The 19,807-nt window shown below is 32.5% G+C and overlaps 1 protein-coding gene, 1 long non-coding RNA gene and 1 pseudogene across 2 annotated transcripts; all 3 read left to right on the top strand.

The window, feature by feature from the left end:
- On the top strand, positions 1,015 to 4,088 carry LOC104777544 (annotated as a pseudogene).
- LOC109131407 lies at positions 10,278 to 12,057 on the top strand. Its single transcript, XR_002037048.1, has 4 exons — positions 10,278 to 10,359; positions 10,455 to 10,486; positions 10,612 to 10,806; positions 11,983 to 12,057. It is a non-coding gene; the product is annotated as an uncharacterized LOC109131407 (long non-coding RNA).
- On the top strand, positions 15,105 to 16,047 carry LOC104779125 (protein AIG2 A-like). Its single transcript, XM_019240506.1, has 5 exons — positions 15,105 to 15,229; positions 15,314 to 15,386; positions 15,489 to 15,581; positions 15,653 to 15,736; positions 15,838 to 16,047. Exons 1-5 carry the CDS (start codon positions 15,105 to 15,107, stop codon positions 15,970 to 15,972), a joined length of 510 nt encoding a protein of 169 aa, XP_019096051.1. The 3' UTR covers positions 15,973 to 16,047.

Raw genomic sequence — 19,807 nt, forward strand, 5'->3', positions numbered from 1 at the left:
ATAATTTTAATATATAATAATGCGTTTCAAACATTAAGTCATTAATGCGGGGATATCCCAATAGAAATTGATTCTTTTGAGTATATAAAAATTGATAGGCTATTCAAATATGGCAAGCACTAGATGTGCACAACAAGCACTCAATCATTTCTAAGTTTAGAATAGATCTTGCAACCAAGCTCATTGAGCAAGAAATGCTTTATTCATTAATTGATGAGGTCAGTAATACTCGTTTTCTCCTGTTTCATTGTACATATTCTTATTTCCTTGCTTGATGAGCTTATTTGTTTCTCAGGCTTGTATTCAAGTCTGTCCAAACATTTCTGCTAAGTTTGATGTGAAAAATATTATGGTTACCCAACTTATGAGAGGGGAATTCTCAGATTCTTGGGTAGCCCGTGGCATTGTGTTGAAATGTGATGATGTTGGTAGCATCAAATGAATTGAGAAGCTTTAGGTGAGACTCCTTTATAAATAAATATAGCTCTGTGATTATGTCTTTACTGTTTTTTAATGCCTTCTTCAGGTTTGTGTATTCGGTGTTGACTTTAATATCACTAAAGAGACCAAAGGAAAAGGAGCTGAAAAAGATTAGTTTAAAAATAATATTAAAAAAATCAAAGTATTTTCAACTCAAAGAAGTGGTGCCTTTTTGTCCTCATCATTTATAAATCATTTAATCAATTATCTTCAATGCTAGTTTTAAATTGTAATATGGTATAATAGATTTTAATTTGCCATATTTTTAGTTATTGTTTTTTTTTTTGAATTTTCTAAGGATTAAACTTATAAATAATCATAAGTATAAGGGTAGAATGTAAAATGTAATTCAAAATTTTATATATAGATTTAAACAAAACCCATAGAAACTCAAACCAGTTAGCATGAGGGGTACCCCACGGTTTGTCTAACAAAAACACCTGCCAACCACCAATTACTACTATACCCTCAGCACTCTTTGACTATTTATTCCACCACAACTACACAGTAGTCGTCATCACTCGCAAACAAAAAAACCTCCAACCAAAGTTTAGAAGTCTTGTCTCCTTTACCATACAAAATGCATACCCACAAGTCTCTTCTCTCCAACACCTCCCAATCGGCTGCACTAGTGCCTTCTCCGTCCAACTTTCTCGCCTCTCGCTCCCACCGGCCGGTCAAGATCTCCGCCGTGGCAACCCCGGTGAGGCCGAGTCTAAAACACCAGAACAAAATCCAGTCTATGGCACCGGAGAAAGTGGAGATATTCAAATCTTTAGACGGATGGGCCACTGACCAATGTTGGCAACCCGCTTCTTTCTTACCCGACCCGGCCTTACCCTTCTCCGAGTTCACCGATCAGGTACGTATATACATCATGAAACTTGTCATTTTCTTGTTATTGAAGAAGTAAAGTTACATCGTTTATTCATGGAAACCAACTAAAAATCAAGAAATCTATAAACCGGAATACATATATATATATATATATGAGATATTTGGCAAAATAGACAGTTTTCAAAACATAATCGTAAAATAGTACAATTACTATTTACAATTAGCAAATTCCACAATTTTTACTGTTTTCTACTGTTGACAAGACTTTCCAACCCTCGTCAAAATTTAATATTTACAACACATGCCATTGAGTCTTTTATTTTTATTTTCTTTTTATTTTTTTTTCTTTATTATATGCTCTATATAATCTAAAAATAAAAATGCTGACTAATTAAAAAAATTCTAAATTTTTATAGAAATAAAAAATTCTATATTTTTTTCTTTATAATTGGATATGCATTTTGCTTGGTGATTTTATTTGATAATATTAAATATTTTTTACAAATTTTAGATTCGTACACCTAATTATGTGTACAAATGTCTGTACACACTATTATGTGTACAAATGAAATTTGTTTAATTCTTAGGGTTTCAAATGTCTGTACATATGCTTGTACTGCAATGTTTTTATACAAATTACATCTGTAAAGTTAATAATGTACACATATTAATATATATAGACATCTGTACTCATACTAAGGTGTAGGGATACAAAAAATTTATATAATATATTTAAAAATTATCAAATAAAATTCATATCATATTGTAAAGAAAAAAATGTACTTTTTGTATCTAAGAAGTTTTCTAAAAATAGATTATATTAACGATTATTTGAATAATTATTGATTGAAGGGAAAAAAAAAAGCTTTATTTTTTACCCATACATATCCATTTTTGTAATTTTCTCACCAAACCTATGTCCCACCATTTCTGACTATCTCACAAACTCTCTATTACACAACACCTTACTTTTCTAATTTTAAATAGTGAATGTATTAGTTTCAGTTTCCAAAATGTACTAATTTGCTAACAAACCCTATATATATTCACATTTAACCAAACCTTCACCAATTAATGTTAAAAATGTTTATATATAAATGATAGGTGCGTGAACTGAGGCAAAGAACAGCGTCATTGCCGGACGAGTACTTCGTGGTGTTGGTCGGAGATATGATAACGGAGGACGCGTTGCCGACTTACAAGACGATGATCAACACGCTTGATGGCGTTAGAGACGAGACTGGTGCGAGTGGTAGCGCGTGGGCAAGGTGGACACGTGCGTGGACGGCTGAGGAGAACCGTCATGGTGATTTGTTGCGGACTTACTTGTATTTATCCGGTCGGGTTGATATGCTTATGGTCGAACGCACCGTTCAGTATCTCATCGGCTCAGGGATGGTCAGTTCTTTTTCTATATCCAGAGTTTGATTAATCAAATTATAGTTATCTGGTTTATTAAATCATTTTTCTTAGAGTTGTAAGTTGTAACCATGCATGCATATGTTTTGAATTTCGTTTTGTTCCTTTTTTTTTTTTTTTTTCTGTTTTATGTTTTATCAAAACTGAAAATAAATAAAAATTACAAATTGTATTTTTTTTGGGTGTAGGTTTAAATATATTTTCTTTGTTTGTGTTAATTTTTTTTAAAACAAAATAAAATGCTGTGAAAAAAATAAAATAAATATACATATCTATTATATAGAGACTCAATAAAAGTTTAAAACCAAAACTATTTGACATTTGGTTTAATTTTAGGTTTTTGGTCTGAATTCGATTTTGGCGTAGTTTTTATTGTAACCCAACTCGATTTTATATAGCATTGAGAAATAGATGTTTCTACAATTATATTTATGTGAAATGGTTATATATCAAATTTTATTAAATTCTGATTGTTTCTGGTCCGTTTAGTTTGTGTTTTCTTTTTTGAATAATAGAACGAATTGATCATAAACATTTATCGATATAAATACTTTCGTTTGGTTGGTTTGGATTAGGTTTGGTTAGTTTGGATTAGGTTTATATATATAGTTTATACCATCCATAACTTACAATATTTGCAATTTTGTAGGATCCAGGAACAGAGAACAACCGTACCTTGGTTTCGTGTACACGTCGTTCCAAGAGCGAGCCACCTTCGTTTCTCACGGAAACACCGCACGGCTCGCTAAGGCTGCCGGAGATCCTGTCCTCGCTCGAATCTGCGGCACCATTGCAGCGGACGAGAAGCGTCACAAGAGAGCCTACGCGAGCATCGTTGAGAAGCTCCTCGAGATCGACCCAAATGGTGCAGTCTCTGCCATAGCCGACATGATGCGGAAGAAGATCACAATGCCGGCTCATCTAATGACAGACGGTCGAGACCCGATGCTTTTCGAACATTTCTCCGCCGTGGCTCAACGGCTAGGAGTTTACACGGCGGATGATTACGCTGACATCTTGGAGTTTTTGGTTGGACGGTGGAGACTGGAGAAGCTAGAAGGATTGACGGCTGAGGGTCAACGTGCACAGGAGTTTGTGTGTGGTTTAGCTCAGAGGATCAGACGGCTCCAAGAGCGTGCAGATGAGAGAGCTAAGAAGCTTAAGAAGACCTATGAGGTTAGCTTTAGTTGGATCTTCGACAAGAAGATTATTGTGTAACCTCTTGAAAATATAAAACATTTTTTCTCTTTTTTGTAACCATATCTTTTTTTTTCTTTTTCTTTAGTCAAGTTTCTACTTCTGTAACGTGTTTTTGACTTACAATTCGAATGGTTCGAAAGAAATGTTCAATCCGGATAGACTGATTTGATCCATCCGAAGTTCCGAACGTAATTAAATGGAAATCTGTGTAGTATTTTTCAAATATAAATTTGAAACAATATTTCATTTTTTAAAAGAATTACAAAAAATGTCATTATTAATTTATCTACTAAACTACTGTCCATATAACCAAACACAATTAAAAAGTCTTAACATCTTATTATATAAAGTAAGGTTTCAAAAGTTACTAACTCACCAGATCGTTACATATGTAAATTTCAAAAGTTACTAACTCACCAGATCATGACGAGTGTCAATTTTACACAAATTTCTAATTTTAAAAGAAAAAAATCTTACTAACTCACCAGATTGTGACACATGTCAATTTCATAAGTTACTAACTAACCAGATTGTGACAATTGTCAATTTTACACAAATTTCCTAGTGTAAAAGAAAAAATCTTTTTAAAAAATAAAGAAATAAAAAAAATTACTAATCATAAAAACTTATTATATAAATTTGGGTTTTGAAAGTTAGCCATTAACAGGATTTTGACACGTGTAAAGTTATTAATCAAAGATTTTGACATATGTAAAAGTTAATATTTAATAGGAAAGATTTGAGATTATGATAAAAAACAAAAAAAATTGTTTAAACAATATTAATAATATAAAAAGATAATTATAAAAAAATTACAAAATTAAATAGTTTAAAAAAAAAAAATTTAAGGAGATTAAATGTTTCATAAATTTTGAATTATAACATTATTTACTTATTTTATTGTAATATTGTTAGATTGTTTTTATTTAATTTATATTTTCATCTTTGATTTGAGATTCATATATTATTGTGCTTATCATTTTCTATTAATTCTTTAACTATGTCAAAATAATTTTCTTCTAATTTCTCAACCTTGATTGGTTGGTCATAAACCTATTTTTTTAATGCAAATTCAATCCCAAAGGAAGATAAAGAGTAGAACCTTATCAACCTCTTGGTTGGATAAAATGACTACTCAAACACAAGATTACAACAAACATAGATAGATAGATTTGAAAAACATAAACCGTTTTGGATAGATCCAAAGGAGCTTGGAAATAGAGGCTACATTATGATGTGTCAAAGACTTTTTTATGAATACATTGAGAAATTTAACATTAGTTACTATCAAAAGATTTTGTGACGTTGGAAAATGGCTTTTAGTTTTATTGGTTGTTGGAGCATGCCACTTTGAGATAGTTAACAGACGTGAACATGTTATTTCCACACATAAGGAGGGCAAAGCTAAGGTTCTCTTTATGGTGGAAGAGGTGTGACGAATGCAAGGTTATCTCCCCAAGGTAGGAAGGCAGAGCCAAAGTTTTCTTCCTGGTAGAGGAAGTTGGACGCAAGGTTCTCTCCAAAAGGAAAGAGGCCGGAGACGCGGTTCTCTCCATGGTTGGTCATACACTATTTTTATGATACATTGATTAGTATACTATGTAATATATTTTTTAATCCAAAAGTTTCTTCAACCAACAATTTCAGTGATTAAGGAAACTATGAAAAAGTAAAAACAAATCGACATATAATAGGTTTAAGTGTTTATATAGATATTTTTCTAGGTGGTGGTAAAAAATATATTAGTAACATACAATATACTTAAATGTAAAAAATACACTTTTAATGGTACATACATTAAAAATTATAAATAGATATAAATCAGTGTATTATAGCAAAAAAAAATTATAAATAACGTACAACAAATTTTAATACTATATTTTTATTAAATTTTATTTTATTTACAAAATTTTAAAACTCGCACATCGGGTGGGTCCATATCTAGTCTTATTATATAAAGTTGGGTTTTCAAATTTAGCCATTAACAGGATCATGACACATGTCGAGTATACTGATAAGATGTTGACATGTGTCAAAAATTATTAGTTTTCAAAACAGCTAATTAAGATAATAGCATTAAATCTATATAGAATTTACATGTTTATTATATATTAAAAAATTCCTAAATCAAAAAGAAAAATTAACGAACTAATATATTTTTCATTGTACGCTAATTGTATTATGTGTGTTTTCTTAATTACATTTTGAGTATAAACAAAAAAAAAAATTCATTCAACATGTATATTATTATTAATCAATAAATAGGTAATAACAAATCTAAAAAGAATAACATAAGTTATGTCAAAAGAATTATTACTTTTGAAATGTAATAGGACAACTAATTAAGAAAATAACATTATATCTATATAAATTTACATGTTTATATCGAAAGCTTTGATCTTTGATTTTTTTTTCTGATAAAATTTTGTTTATCTATTATTGGTATTTGATTCGTGTAGGTTCTTCAATGGAAGCTGTCATAGTCAATGAATAGAATCAAAGTATATAAAGCCTGCTATATTAATCGAGGATGGAGACACTGATGGAGGTTCCAAAATCCTGCTAAATCAAAGTATAAAAAGCGTTAGTAGCGTTATAACTTTCGAAGAATCGATGGTTGATATTTCTGGTCAAAATCTAGAGTTTTCTCTTCTGGATAATGTCAATGATTCTGGTACTAAAACAAAAGCTACTTGATAGAGTAATTGAGAAGCGATTTTGAGATTTGGGAAGTTAGAATGGTAAACCGTTTTAAAATTGGTTTCAAACCAGATTTATGTGGTTTTTTTATCGGATTTGGTTCGTAAACCGTTTAAACTCAGGTATATAGAGAAATATATGTGAACTTTTGATTTGGATAAAAATAAGTTGAGAACTTACGATTCGAGAATATTTGAAACGAGGTCATAGTTCTAAGTAGTTTTGTACAATGTGATACTTCTGAGGAGTAAACAGGTCATCGATCCTTTAATGTGATTATGACATATGTCATGTTTTTTTTTGTCAACCAAACATTAATAAGAAAGTACTCTAGAAATGGTGACCTAACTCGGAGGGAAAAAATTTACAAACGAAGTAGATGAACTTAAAGATCTAGACGATTGGGCAAGACAATCCTCTCTCAAATTCGATGAACGAGGAATCTTGGACAGGGAGAAGAAAGGAAAGGCGGCCCGAAGCAGGTGGAAATCATCAAAGATATTAGAGAAAGCCGGCCAATCTTCAAGAGATTGAATCATCGTAACTAATTCAGCGCTGACCGTCTCATCGCGCTGAAAAACAACTCCATTAGCGAGGAGACACTCTATTGCCCAAAGTAGAGCCTCCAATTCTGCATGAAGCGAGGAAGGGCTTCGACGAAGACATCTATCACCCAACAATAAAATCTGATCTTCGCCAACTCCAGAGCACCAATCTGATCTGACATATGTCATGTTTTAGATTGTTTATGAAGTTTTTTATTTTGTATGTCTGAATTATCTAACTTTATATATACCATCATGATTATAATTTTCAAATTTTTTATTTTTATTATGTTATATTACATTTCTTTCAATTTCTCAATAAAAAAAATTTCTTTGGTTGGTCATAAAATCATTCTACTCTAGTTAATAATTTTCACCAGTTGTTTATCCAAAATATTTTTGGAGTAAAAATATTCATGGTTAAAAAATTATGTCACAAAACAATTTTAGTAATTATAAGAACTATAATTATGCCAAAATGAAAGTAAAGTAACATAAAATTTGTTGAATTGATTTAAAAGATATTTTAGGTGGTGATAAAGAGCATACTTTAACAATTAAATAATTTTGGGTGTAAGAGCATGTATTTAATGGTAAAAAATAAAATAAAATTGTATGTGGTTATTAATTATATGTTGTTTTGATGAATTCTTTGCATATAAAATATTTTGTAATAAGTTGTGAAATGTTCTGGAAAATTTACAATAATAATATTTGTAATGATAAGTATTTGGTAAAAGTTTTGGTGGAGTATAATTTAGGTTTAGATTATTGAAACAATTTTTATAATATATTTAAAATATAAAACTATAAAAAAGTGTATGAAGGTAAATACAAATATGATTTTTTTCTCTAACTAAAATTATTAATATATTTACTTTAGGAATTTTTTTTAATAATTTAAACAAATTGTTTATGGTTTAAGATTTATTTTCTTCAATAATTTTTAAACCCGCACATCGTACGAATCCTTATCTAGTCTTCTGATATAAAGTTAGGTTTTGAAAGTTAGTCACTAACAAGATTTTGACATGTGTCAAGTTATCAATCTGAGATTTTGACATGTGTAAATATTTAATAGGAAAAATTTGATTACAACAAAAAGAAAATATTTTGTTTTAAAAAATATTAATAAAGTAAAAATATAATTATAAAAAATTTCAGAATTTAGAAAAAAATAAAGTTTATTAAAATAATTATAAGGAGATTATATATATATATATATATATTTATATATTTCATAAAATTTGAAATTATAATATTATTTACTTATTTTTAATTTTAAGTGATTAATTATTAAAAAATAGAAAAAGGATTAAGGAAAATATAATTTTAATTATTAATTTTAAATTTTGTACTCACTTATATAATCAAAGATCGCTTCATATTTAAATAATTTATTCAAAACCATTGCTTTCAACTTTGTTTAATTGGGAATATATTATAATGGGAAGGTCAATTTTTCTTATTTTCTTAAGCCAAAATTTTCTACTACTTTCTCCTTTTTCAGTTGGGAATATGTAAGATTAATATGTTTACAAAAAAAAAGATTAATATATGAGTCTTATTTTTCTAATATTGTATTTTAAAATTTATTGTAATATTTTTAGATTGTTTTAATTTATACTAGTGATTGACCCGCACTTACGTGCGGGGACATTTTTTTTTTAAATGTTTAGAAACTTTTATATTGTAGTTTATCATAAAATTAAAGATTATGTAAGTCTATATGTTAAAATATCATAGCAAACGTAATGGGCCATTAATATTGAAGTCCAAATTTATTTTGGAGATATGGTTCGTTTGTTGTAAAAAGTTGGGTCATTATTGGATCCAATATTCATTAACAATTATATGTACTGGGAAAAAAACAAAGGAAAAAGATGAAACGACAAACACAAAGACGTGTGTCCAAAACAAAAATCTATTCGAGCAAATTGATATGATTCACCCGATAATCTTGGGGGCGAATCCGAATCCAATCCGAAAACTCGATTAAAGCTCTATCATCAAAATATCTTGTTCGATTATCTAAATCATGTTTTAGAAAAATCCAAATATTTAAGGGTGGACATAATTCCTTTTCCGTTTCTTCATGTATCATCCAATTGTTTCATACACTCTTTCCTAAATTCCTGTTGCATGAGACACTTTTTTTATTTCCGATTAGAAACGACATTTAGGCAAAAACAGGAACTTTCGACATTCTGTATGGAGTAACACAAACACAAATATAATTATATTTATATATCATATGTTATAATATAAATATTAAAAAAATAATTGACTTTTTTCTTCGTTAATTTATATATGATTGATCTAGTTTAAAAATTATAATTGTTATATAACATATTATGTATTTAATTTTTATTTTGAACTTATTCTAGAAAATTCCTACGAAGTTTATTTTAATTTTAGCCAAAACATACGCGGTTTATTTTGAATTTTTTTCTTCTCCAACTATTTCTCGTTTAATTTTAGATTTTTGTGATTGTATGATTATTATTTATTACAGTTTTTTTTAAGTTTAGTTGTAATTTTTATAAAATAATGGTATTAGTTTTAGTATTGTCCTATTGGGTCAGTTTGTAAATAATGAATTACCCACAAAATGTTAATGAGCTTGTATATGATTTCACTTTAATTGGGCCGTAATATCCATGGAATGTCATTAGGTGTTTTGTGAAAAAAAAATAAGAGAACGAAAAGGAAACACAAAATTGGGTCTTCTTCTCCACTCCTCTTCGACTCTTATTCTCAACAAAGCATATACGATTAAAGCTGAATCTAAATCGATATTCCTTTTTTTTCTAAAATCCGGATACTTCTTCAATATCTTTTTCGTAGTTAGAGTATTGATTGTCTGAACAGGTAAGTTAACAGTTGGAACTGTTGTTTCAATTTCGTTTAACAATTGAATTTGTTATTTGCCTTTTCAATTACTTTTTGTCTATCGTTTTAATTGATTTTCGATGTGAGATCTGTATTCTTATAGATTGTTTTAAACATGGTTTTTGTTGTTTTTGAAGATTTTAACTTCTTATTTTTTTCAAAAAAGTAGCTTTCTAAACAGAGTTGTTGTTAATTCATCAAACAGGTCAACCGTTTTCCCTAGGGCAAACTCAGATCCACCACTACAATAACTGCTTTTTGATGTTATTGGAAATCGATTGAACTGGTAAGTTAATAGTTGGATCTATTTCTCTAATTAAACCAACAATTTAATTTGTTATTTGATTTGTAATCTAATTGATGCATTTCGTTTGAATATAGCCTTGACGTGGAATTTTTCCAATGTAAATCCGGTATGAGACTTGTTGATCCTTTAGAAATGAGTTTGCTTCATATTCTTTTTATTAAAATCTTATAAAATTACATTGTATACTTGTGAGTTCTTCTTTTTAAATCTGGGTTTTATTGACCTTGTCAGGATATGAAACAGTTGAGGACTATGATATCAAAGATAAGTAATGAAATCAATTTTAAGTTTAAACTAATTACGGGTTTTAAAGTTTACTAAACTCTAATACGAATTTGTTTTTTTAGGCTGATTCTGTTTTTACATTAAGATGAGTACACTTACAAACTGGCTGTGGAATAAAGAATACATCATCATTTGTTACTTGTAAGTTTTTCATGTTCCATATTCATCTCAATGTGTTGCTTTTTAATCTTGTCTCTGTTTTGTGATTATCTATGATTGACAAAGAATAATTAAAGAAAATAGTTTAAATTCGATATTTTTAAAAAACTAAAAAAGGAAACAAATATTTTTAGAAAACAAAAGTTCTTAATAGTATGGAATGTTTTTTGAAATAAAATTACGGTAGATACAGTAGGTATACTTCAAACAGAAAAAACCACATTAACTTATTACAAAATAATCTTAACAATAAAGATAAATCATTTGTCCTTGAGATAATACATACAACGACATTCTTTCACAAAAACGTTTTCTTTTTTGGACAAATCACAATAATGTTTCTCTGTAACAAAAACCATACTTTGACAGTCTTTTCATCCATTGTAATATCCTTTTCGAATATCCATTGTAGATTATATATTCAAAAATACGTAGAACTTTTAATCTTAAAATATTAAAATACAGAAAACACTAAAGAAATATTCTTACCTTGATGAACGATTTCTAAGCGAGTTATTTCAAATTCTGAAACATTCTTTGAAAACAACATTCATAGTTTCCTTCTCAGGGTTTCCGTCTTTATACACAAAAAAAAATATTGTAATGACCATTGCATCATTTGCATCATGACATGCTGTTCAATTATTGTCAGCAAACTTCCCCCACAAAGTAAATGACAGACGCTGGTCACTGCATTGAAAATATTTTGAAAATATTTAGTCTTTATTATTTTTTAGCTCTTTCTCAAGAGAGAAAATCTGTTATCACTACCTTGTGTCTTGCAGCTCAACCTCTAATCTCTTTTTCGGTTTGTCACTGAACTTTTCATGTCACCAATAGAAAGCACTTGGCCAACAATATCTGCATTAGAAAATAATTATTCAATACTAATATTAAAAATATTAAGCTATATATATAATTGAAACTAACAATACGTTATAGCTATCCCGGAACTTTACTAAGGCTCTTGTAAGTTGAAAGTTCTCTATTATTCGCCACTCTTTAAAGACTATATAAAATATTTTCAAAAGTTTTTGTAAAAATAATAAACTTACTACCGTATGAGCCAAAATCGTCTCTAGAATCTCTCTAGTTTATGTGGTATACTGCTTCTACGTATGCACAATGTTGACTCTTATTTTCCATGTTGTTTTGAAGGCCTTAAGTTCGTAGACATGAGTGAAACCATCATTGGGAACCATCTCTTCTACTAAGGTGATTTTCTGATCTATTTTTCTACGTTTGATGTGTTTTTAAGTGTATGTCGTATTCTCTTGTTTATATAGAAGTTTTAGTTATGAGTTGTTGCGATTGTGGTAATTGTAGAATATTCGGAAAATCAATTCTAGATTTTCAGTTAATGTTTTCATTTTCTTATTTGTTTGAAGAGATATGGTAGAGGACGATTGTTGATTGCATTAAAATCGTAACTGTTTTTGTTTAACATGATTGATATTATGGTAAGTTTTTGAAATAAATATTGTTCTCATTCCCATAATTTTAGCAGATTAAATTACGATATGGAAATGATTTACTATGGTGATGATTATGACAACAGAATTGTTATGGTATATAATTGAAACAAAGCTGTTTGGATTTGCCTTGTTTTGAATAATTGACGAACATATATGGCAATTATTTACTATGGTGACGTTTGTGGTGAATGGTAAGTTGTCTAAAACGGTTTTGTTTAGAATCCCTAATTTGTTGGAGTTTAGATGACTAACGAATATTATGGTTGGTATTTGCAAATTATCTTTTTGGATTTAATTTTACTCACAGGTTTGCGAGAACTTACATGTTTGGACATGCATCTACAATTTATAAGGTCAGAATAATAAGCTTATGTCCAAACACTTTGGGTTCACGTGTTTCTACTCAAAAAGATTACCTTTTTCCCTCAAATACTTTTTTCCTTGTTCTTTGCTTTTCTATGTCGTAGGGGCATTGTATGGTATTCTTGTTTTATTGTTTTTTTATTCCTAAGTGTGCTTCCCAATTAATAGTATAGATTTTAATCTTTGAATGATTTGGGATTCATATATTAACATGCTTATAATTTTCTATTGTTTCTTTAATTATGCCAAATTAATTTTCATTCAATTTCTCAACCTTGATTGGTTGGTCATAAACCCTTTTTTTTTTGCAAACATAATTGTTACCTTTATTCATTCAATCCCAAAGGGAGATAATGAATAGAAGCTCATCAACCTAATGAATAGATAAAATATGTTAATCAAACACAAGCATACAACAAACATAGATAGATAGATTGGAAAAAAATAAATCGTTGTTGATAGATCCATATGAGCTTAAAGACTCTGACACCCTGGTTTGCAGAAATGTTTAAAAGAATTTATTTAGCCACATACGTCACCAAAATGCACTTATTTTTTCAGTCAAGGGTATTGAGAAAACTTCATGATGGGTGACCTTTCTGGAAGTGATTGTCGAAATTGTGCGAGTGAGGACAGAACACAAGAAAATATCATTTGTTGATTTGTAAGGTCGGTAATCAAGTTTTTAAAGACTTCGAGACGTAACAAACCGGCCATCGAATATGGGCTGGTCCACAAGCCGGGAATAGATGTAGGGTCCACTTGGGAAGGTGGGCCCATGGACTGAGAGTAGACATGGGCTCACAAAACAATGTGGCGGTTGAAGTGTTACAGAGACAGAGGCTACATCATGGTGTGTCAAAGACACTTCCACGAATACATTGAGAAATTTAGCATTAGTTACTATCAAAAGATTTTGTGACGATTGAAAAAGGTTTTGACGTTTATTGGTCGCCGGAGCAAGCTATTTTGAGATAGCAAAAAGATGTGAACATTTTCTTTCCACACAAAATGAAGGCAGAGCCGAGGTTCTCTCTATGGTGGAGAAGGTTGGACACAAGGTTATTTACCCAACAGAAGAAGGTGGAGGAGGTTGGACGGAAAGGTTATCTCTCCAAGAGAGGAAGACAGAGCCAAGGTTCTCTCCATGATGGGGAAGTTGGACACAAGGTTCTCTCCATAAGGGATGAGGGTGGAGCCGAGGTTTTTTCCATGGCGGTCATACATTATTGTGATGATACATCATTGATTAGTATATTATGTTATCTATAAACACATTAAGCCAACTATTTTACTTTCACGTTGGCATAGTTATAATCATGAATACATTGGGAAATTTAACATTAGTTACTATCAAAAGATTTTTTTGTGAAGTTAGAAAATTGTTTTTACTTTCATTGGTTGTTGGAACAAGCCATTTTGAGATAGCAAAAAGACGTGAACATATTTTCTCCACATAGGAGGAGGGCAGAGCCGAGGTTCTCCGTATGGTAGAGAAGGTTGGACACAATGTTATCTCCGCAAGGGAGGAATGTGGAGGAGATTGGACGCAAGGTTATCTCTCCAAGGGAGAAAGGCGGAGCGAAAGTTCTCTCCATGGTCGAGGAGGTTGGACGCAAGGTTCTCTCCATAAGGGATGAAAGCGGAGCCGATGTTTTCTCCATGGTGGTCATACATTGTTGTGATGATACATCATTGATTAGTATATCATGTAATATATTTTTTATTCAAATTTTTTTTGTGCCAACATTTTTAGTAATTAAAAAACTATGCAGAAATGAAAGTAATATACTTGGTTTAATGTGTTTATATAGACAGTTTCTAAATGGTGATAAATAATATTTTTATAACATACAAGAGTACATTTAGGTATTAAAAAAAACTTTTAATAGTAACATACATAAAAAAATTTGTAAATGAATATAAATCATTGTATTATAACAAAAATAAAATTGATATATAACATATAACAAATTTTAATAAATTTCATTTCATTTATAAAACTTTAAACCCGCACATCGGGCGGTCTTCATCTAGTTAATTATAAAATTAGAATAGTTTTGAAGTTTAGTGTAATAAGGTCGAATACGTTAGGGATGAAAATAAGTCATTAGTGTATTTTGCTCACAAGGAAGTCTGCTTTTATCTTAGCATCCCAAAGCTTAATTAGTACCTTATTTGCCACCATGACGCTAACCAACACTTGTGTTAAAGACTAGTTAGAGTAGTTAGATATTTAATTTTGTTTTTGTTCTTGGTTAGTTTTACCAAAATCCCTTATTTGTATAGAATACCAAGAAAAAAAAAGTCAAGAAGGTTGGCTAAAGTCAACAGATGGAATCAGTTTAAAGAGTATAAAAAACGACACTCTACCTAAGTAAACTCATTCATCTATCAACTTCCTCTGTTTCAAACTCCATCTCACAGTGGAAATCATAGAAGATGACTAGCTCCGACCAATCTTCGTCGCACAACGTCTTCGTCTACGGGAGTTTCCAAGAACCAGCCGTCGTAGGTCTTATCCTCAAGTGCAGTCTGATCATCATCTCCGCTCAACTCCACGGCTAGTACGTCGTCACCTTCTCCGATTCCAATCTTCGATTTCTTCAAGATTGGTTAAAATCTGATTTTATGGGTTTTGTTTTTGACAGTCACTTGTATAGACTGAAGGGTCGTTTGCATCCATGTATATCTCCTTATGAGAATGGAGTAATCAACGGCAAGGTTTTTTTTTTTTTTGTTTCCTTCTTTTACAAGAATTGGAAGAAATAAAAAAAACAATTAGGGTTTTGAATCACAAAAATCTGAAGAAATGGGTTGTTGCAGATACTAACTGGATTAACAGATGCTCGGTTAGAGAATTTAGATATGATTGAAGGAACTGATTATGTGAGGAAGACTGTTCGGGTTGTATTGACTGTAAGTTTTCTACTTGTAATAATTGTGTTCCTTTCATGATCTTGAGATTGCTTAAAGATTTAATCTTTCAGGACACTTGTGAGAAGGTGAATGTGGAAACATATGTATGGGCAAACAAGGATGATCCTGATATGTATGGAGAATGGGATTTTGAGGTTCATTCACAAGTTGTTGCTTCATCAAAATTTTAGTGAGGTGTTTTAAGGTTTTGTTGCTTAATGGTTTTGGTGAAATGTTGTGTGGGTTTGTTTGGTAGGAATGGAAGCGGCTTCATATGGAGAAATTCATTGAAGCATCAAAGGAGTTTATGGAATGGAAGAAGAATCCGGATGGGAGAAGTAGGGAAGAGTTTGAGAAGTTTGTACTCGCAGATCCTCCCACCCCGGCTTGAAGAATCTTATCTTATATGTATTGATCACTTTCAATTAATGCAAATAAATCAGTCTCATTACAAAGTTTAATAAGAGGCTTTGTGAGTTAGAAGCACAAAGAAGATGTTGATATCTTATATTTTTGTTTGTGAACATTGATGAGTTGTATGTGAGTGTTGTTTCATCATTTTGAGTTAAAAGATTTTTGCGTTTGGTCTTTATTAGGATCGTCTCATCAATCAGCCAAATCAGATCTGAATCATGTGATATAGGTTTTAGTATCTCCGAAGAACAAGTGTAAAAGAATACTCAATAAGAACGATCTGTTTGACTACAGAGGTTGTAATCAACAACATCGGAATCGAAATAGTGTTTACAACTCTAGCCTCACCGGAATCACAGAGATCATATCAATCTCTCAAGCACATCACTTGTTACAACAATTCACAAATGAAGCATACGAAACACAAGAGACTCAACAGGTCTTCTTATTCGAATTCCCAACGGCAAAGCTTCCTTTCCATAAAAAGTCTTTGCTTTATTCTTTGACTTCTTCTGCATCCAAAGCCACGTCACCATTGACTTGTTGACCAGACCCTTTCTTCTTCCTCTAATACGTACGATGAATCGTATCAATACTCCTGTCGCCGAGAACGAGCTTGTCCCCAAGCTTGAAATTGGGAAACTGCTGAACAAAATCCTTCGAGGAAAGTCAAGAATCAAACTCCGGTCCTCGATCCTGCCACTTGATGAGAAATTCACGCACCCCAGTAGCTGAAAAACGCACCTCGAGAATCTTCTCAGGAAACCACAACTCTTCCTCAAGAACTTCAGGTGGCTCAGAACGATCCACCGTATAATCTTTACCCACGACAGCCTTTAACTGAGAAACATGAAATACATCATGAATGCGTGAAGTAGCAGGAAGTTTCAAACGATAAGCGACTGCCCCAATACGCTCCACAACCTCAAAAGGACCAAAGAATTTAGCAGCCAGCTTATGACAATTCCGACGAAAAACAGTCATCTGGCGATACGGTTGAAGTTTCAAATATACCCAGACACCTACCACAAACTCAACCTCCCGACGCTTCTTATACGCAGACTTCTTCATGATCTCCTGAGCCCTCTGCAAATTGGCTTGTATGGGAGTCAGCATCAAATCATGTTCCCTTAGCTGAACCTCCAAATCCCAATTAGATGTAGACCCAACCTCAAATTTGAGTAAATAAGGAGGATCACAACCATACCTCAACTTAAAAGGAGATGTCTTAATCGCCGAGTGATAAGATGTATTATAAGAGAACTCAGCCCAAACCAGAAAACGATGCCATATGCAAGGGTGGCTAGAAGCAAAATATCGGAGATATGTCTCGAGACAACGGTTAAGAACTTCCGTTTGGCCATCCGTTTGAGGATGGTAAGCCGTACTATATTTTAACTTAGTACCGGACAGCCGAAACAGATCCTTCCACACTTCTCCTGTAAACACTCAATCCCTATCTGAAACAATGGATTTAGGAAACCCATGTAACCTCACAATCTCTACGATGAACTTACTAGCCACATCAAGAGCCTTGAAAGGATGTTTCAAACCCAAAAAATGAGGCGCCTTGCTTAACCTGTCGACCACCACCAATATAACAATCACACCACCAGACATAGGTAAGCCTTCAATGAAATCCAAAGAATGATCCTCCCAAATAGCTGTGGGAATTGGTAGAGGCTGATGTAGCCCTGCTGGTGAAAGAGTCGAGTACTTATGTGTTTGACAAACAGAGCAAGCCGCAACATAACGTTGGATCTCTTTTCGAATACCCTCCCAATGAAAACAAGACTGCACCCGCTTTATAGTCTTTACAACACCAGCATGTCCACCCAACTGACTATCATGAAACTCATGAAGAATCACAGTAATAAAAACAGAGGACCTAGGCACCACGAGCCTAGTTTTGAACCACAATCTGCCTTCCCTCACCCGAAAATGAGATCCCTGGAAACTTCCTGAGTCAACCTGAGTAATGACCTTTTGAATATGAACATCCCCATCAATCTCTTTAAACAAATCCTGCAACTAAATAGCCGAAGGAACAGTCAGGGCCAACAACAACGCAGAAACCTGATGAGGAATCCTTGATAAACCATCAACAGCTTTATTTTCAATGCCCGGCTTATACACAATCTCCATAGCAAAACCTAACAAACGAGTTAACCACCTCTGATACTCCATATCAACCTCTTTTTGCTCCAATTAAAACTTAAAGCTACGCTGGTCATTATGAACTTCAAACTTGCGACCCAACAGATAATGCTTCCACTTCAACACTGCCATAACAATGACCATTAATTCCCTTTCATACATAGGCTTGAGCTGCTCCTTAGGAGTGAGACTGTGACTAAAATAAGCCAATGGCTTGGAGCAAAATCGCTCCCACTCCAGTACCCGACGCATCCGTTTAAATGATGAACACCTTTTCAAAGTTAGGTAAGCCTAGGACAGGAGCAGAGACCATAGCCTGCTTGAGACGCTCAAAAGCCTCTTGAGCAACTTCAGACCAAATAAACTGATCCTTTTTAAGTAAATCTGTCAGAGGCTTAGCAATGAAACCATAACCTTGAATAAATTTCCGATAATACCCGGTAAGTCCCAAGAACCCCCGCAAATGTTTGATGTTCACTGGTGTAGCCACTCCAACGACAGAGATAATGTGGCCTAGATATTCCACCTGTGGTACTCCAAATAGACATTTCTTGTGATTAGCAAACAACTTATTATCTTGCAACAATTGCAGAACCAACCCCAAATGATCCACATGCTCCAGAATACTACCACTATAGACCAAGATATCATCGAAAAATACTACCACAAATTTTCTCAAAAATGGTCGAAAAACCTTATTCATCAAATACTGAAAAGTGGCTGGAGCATTGGTTAGGCCAAAAGGCATGACCAAGAATTCATAATGGCCTTCAAGAGTCCAAAATGCAGTTTTCTTGATATCCTCCTCCTTCATGCGTATTTGATGATATCCAGAACGCAAATCAATCTTAGAAAACACCACAAAACCATGAAGCTCATCAAGGAGTTGATCAGTGACTGGAATTGGAAACTTGTCCGGTATTGTAGACCTGTTCAAAGCTCTGTAATCTACACAAAATCTCCAAGAGGCATCCTTCTTTTGACCAATAAAACCGGACTTGAAAAAGGGCTTGTACTAGGACGAATTATCCCCGCAGTCAACATATCTTCCACCATCTTCTCCATAACCTCCTTAGTTGGGTGAGGGTAACGATAGGGTCTAACAGTAATAGACTGTACTCCAGGTTTCAGTGAAATAGAGTGCTCCTGTCCTCTCACTGGAGGTAACCCAGTAGGCATAGCAAAGACAAAGAAAATTTGTCTAAAACTGCAGACAGATCCGGATCCATATGCCTATCTACATTTAAAACATCAGTATTTGCCAGCACCACTGTCGAACCAAGAGCCATAATAGAACACACAGGAGGTTCCATTGATTTAAGAGACAACTTAGGGTAATGCAGAGAAGGATCACCCATCAAAATCACTCGTTTACCCTGATAAATGAACTGCCACTCCTAACGCTTCCAATCAATCTCACACATACCCAAAGTTTCCAACCATTGGACCCTCAAGATGACGTCTACACCTCCCAACTCCAACGTGATGAAATCATTCTTAAATTCCACACCAGCTAACGAGAAAGTGACATCCTTACAAACTCCCGAGCCGTGAACAGACACACCATTACCCAACAACACTTCCAAACTACTGTCTTCACAGGCCTTTAACTTCAAACGAGAAGCTAAGGATGGAGTAATGAAATTATGTGAAGC

This window comes from Camelina sativa, chromosome 3 (assembly GCF_000633955.1).
Source record: "Camelina sativa cultivar DH55 chromosome 3, Cs, whole genome shotgun sequence".
Taxonomy (NCBI): Eukaryota; Viridiplantae; Streptophyta; class Magnoliopsida; order Brassicales; family Brassicaceae; genus Camelina; species Camelina sativa.

Bases quoted from the DNA above. Each gene is read 5' to 3' on its own strand.
- LOC104779125 (XM_019240506.1), top strand. From the start codon at position 15,105: ATGACTAGCTCCGACCAATCTTCGTCGCACAACGTCTTCGTCTACGGG. The intron at 15,230-15,313 runs GTACGTCGTCAC...TGTTTTTGACAG, and splicing joins TCCGCTCAACTCCACGGCTA to TCACTTGTATAGACTGAAGG. The intron at 15,737-15,837 runs GTTCATTCACAA...TTTGTTTGGTAG, and splicing joins ATGGAGAATGGGATTTTGAG to GAATGGAAGCGGCTTCATAT.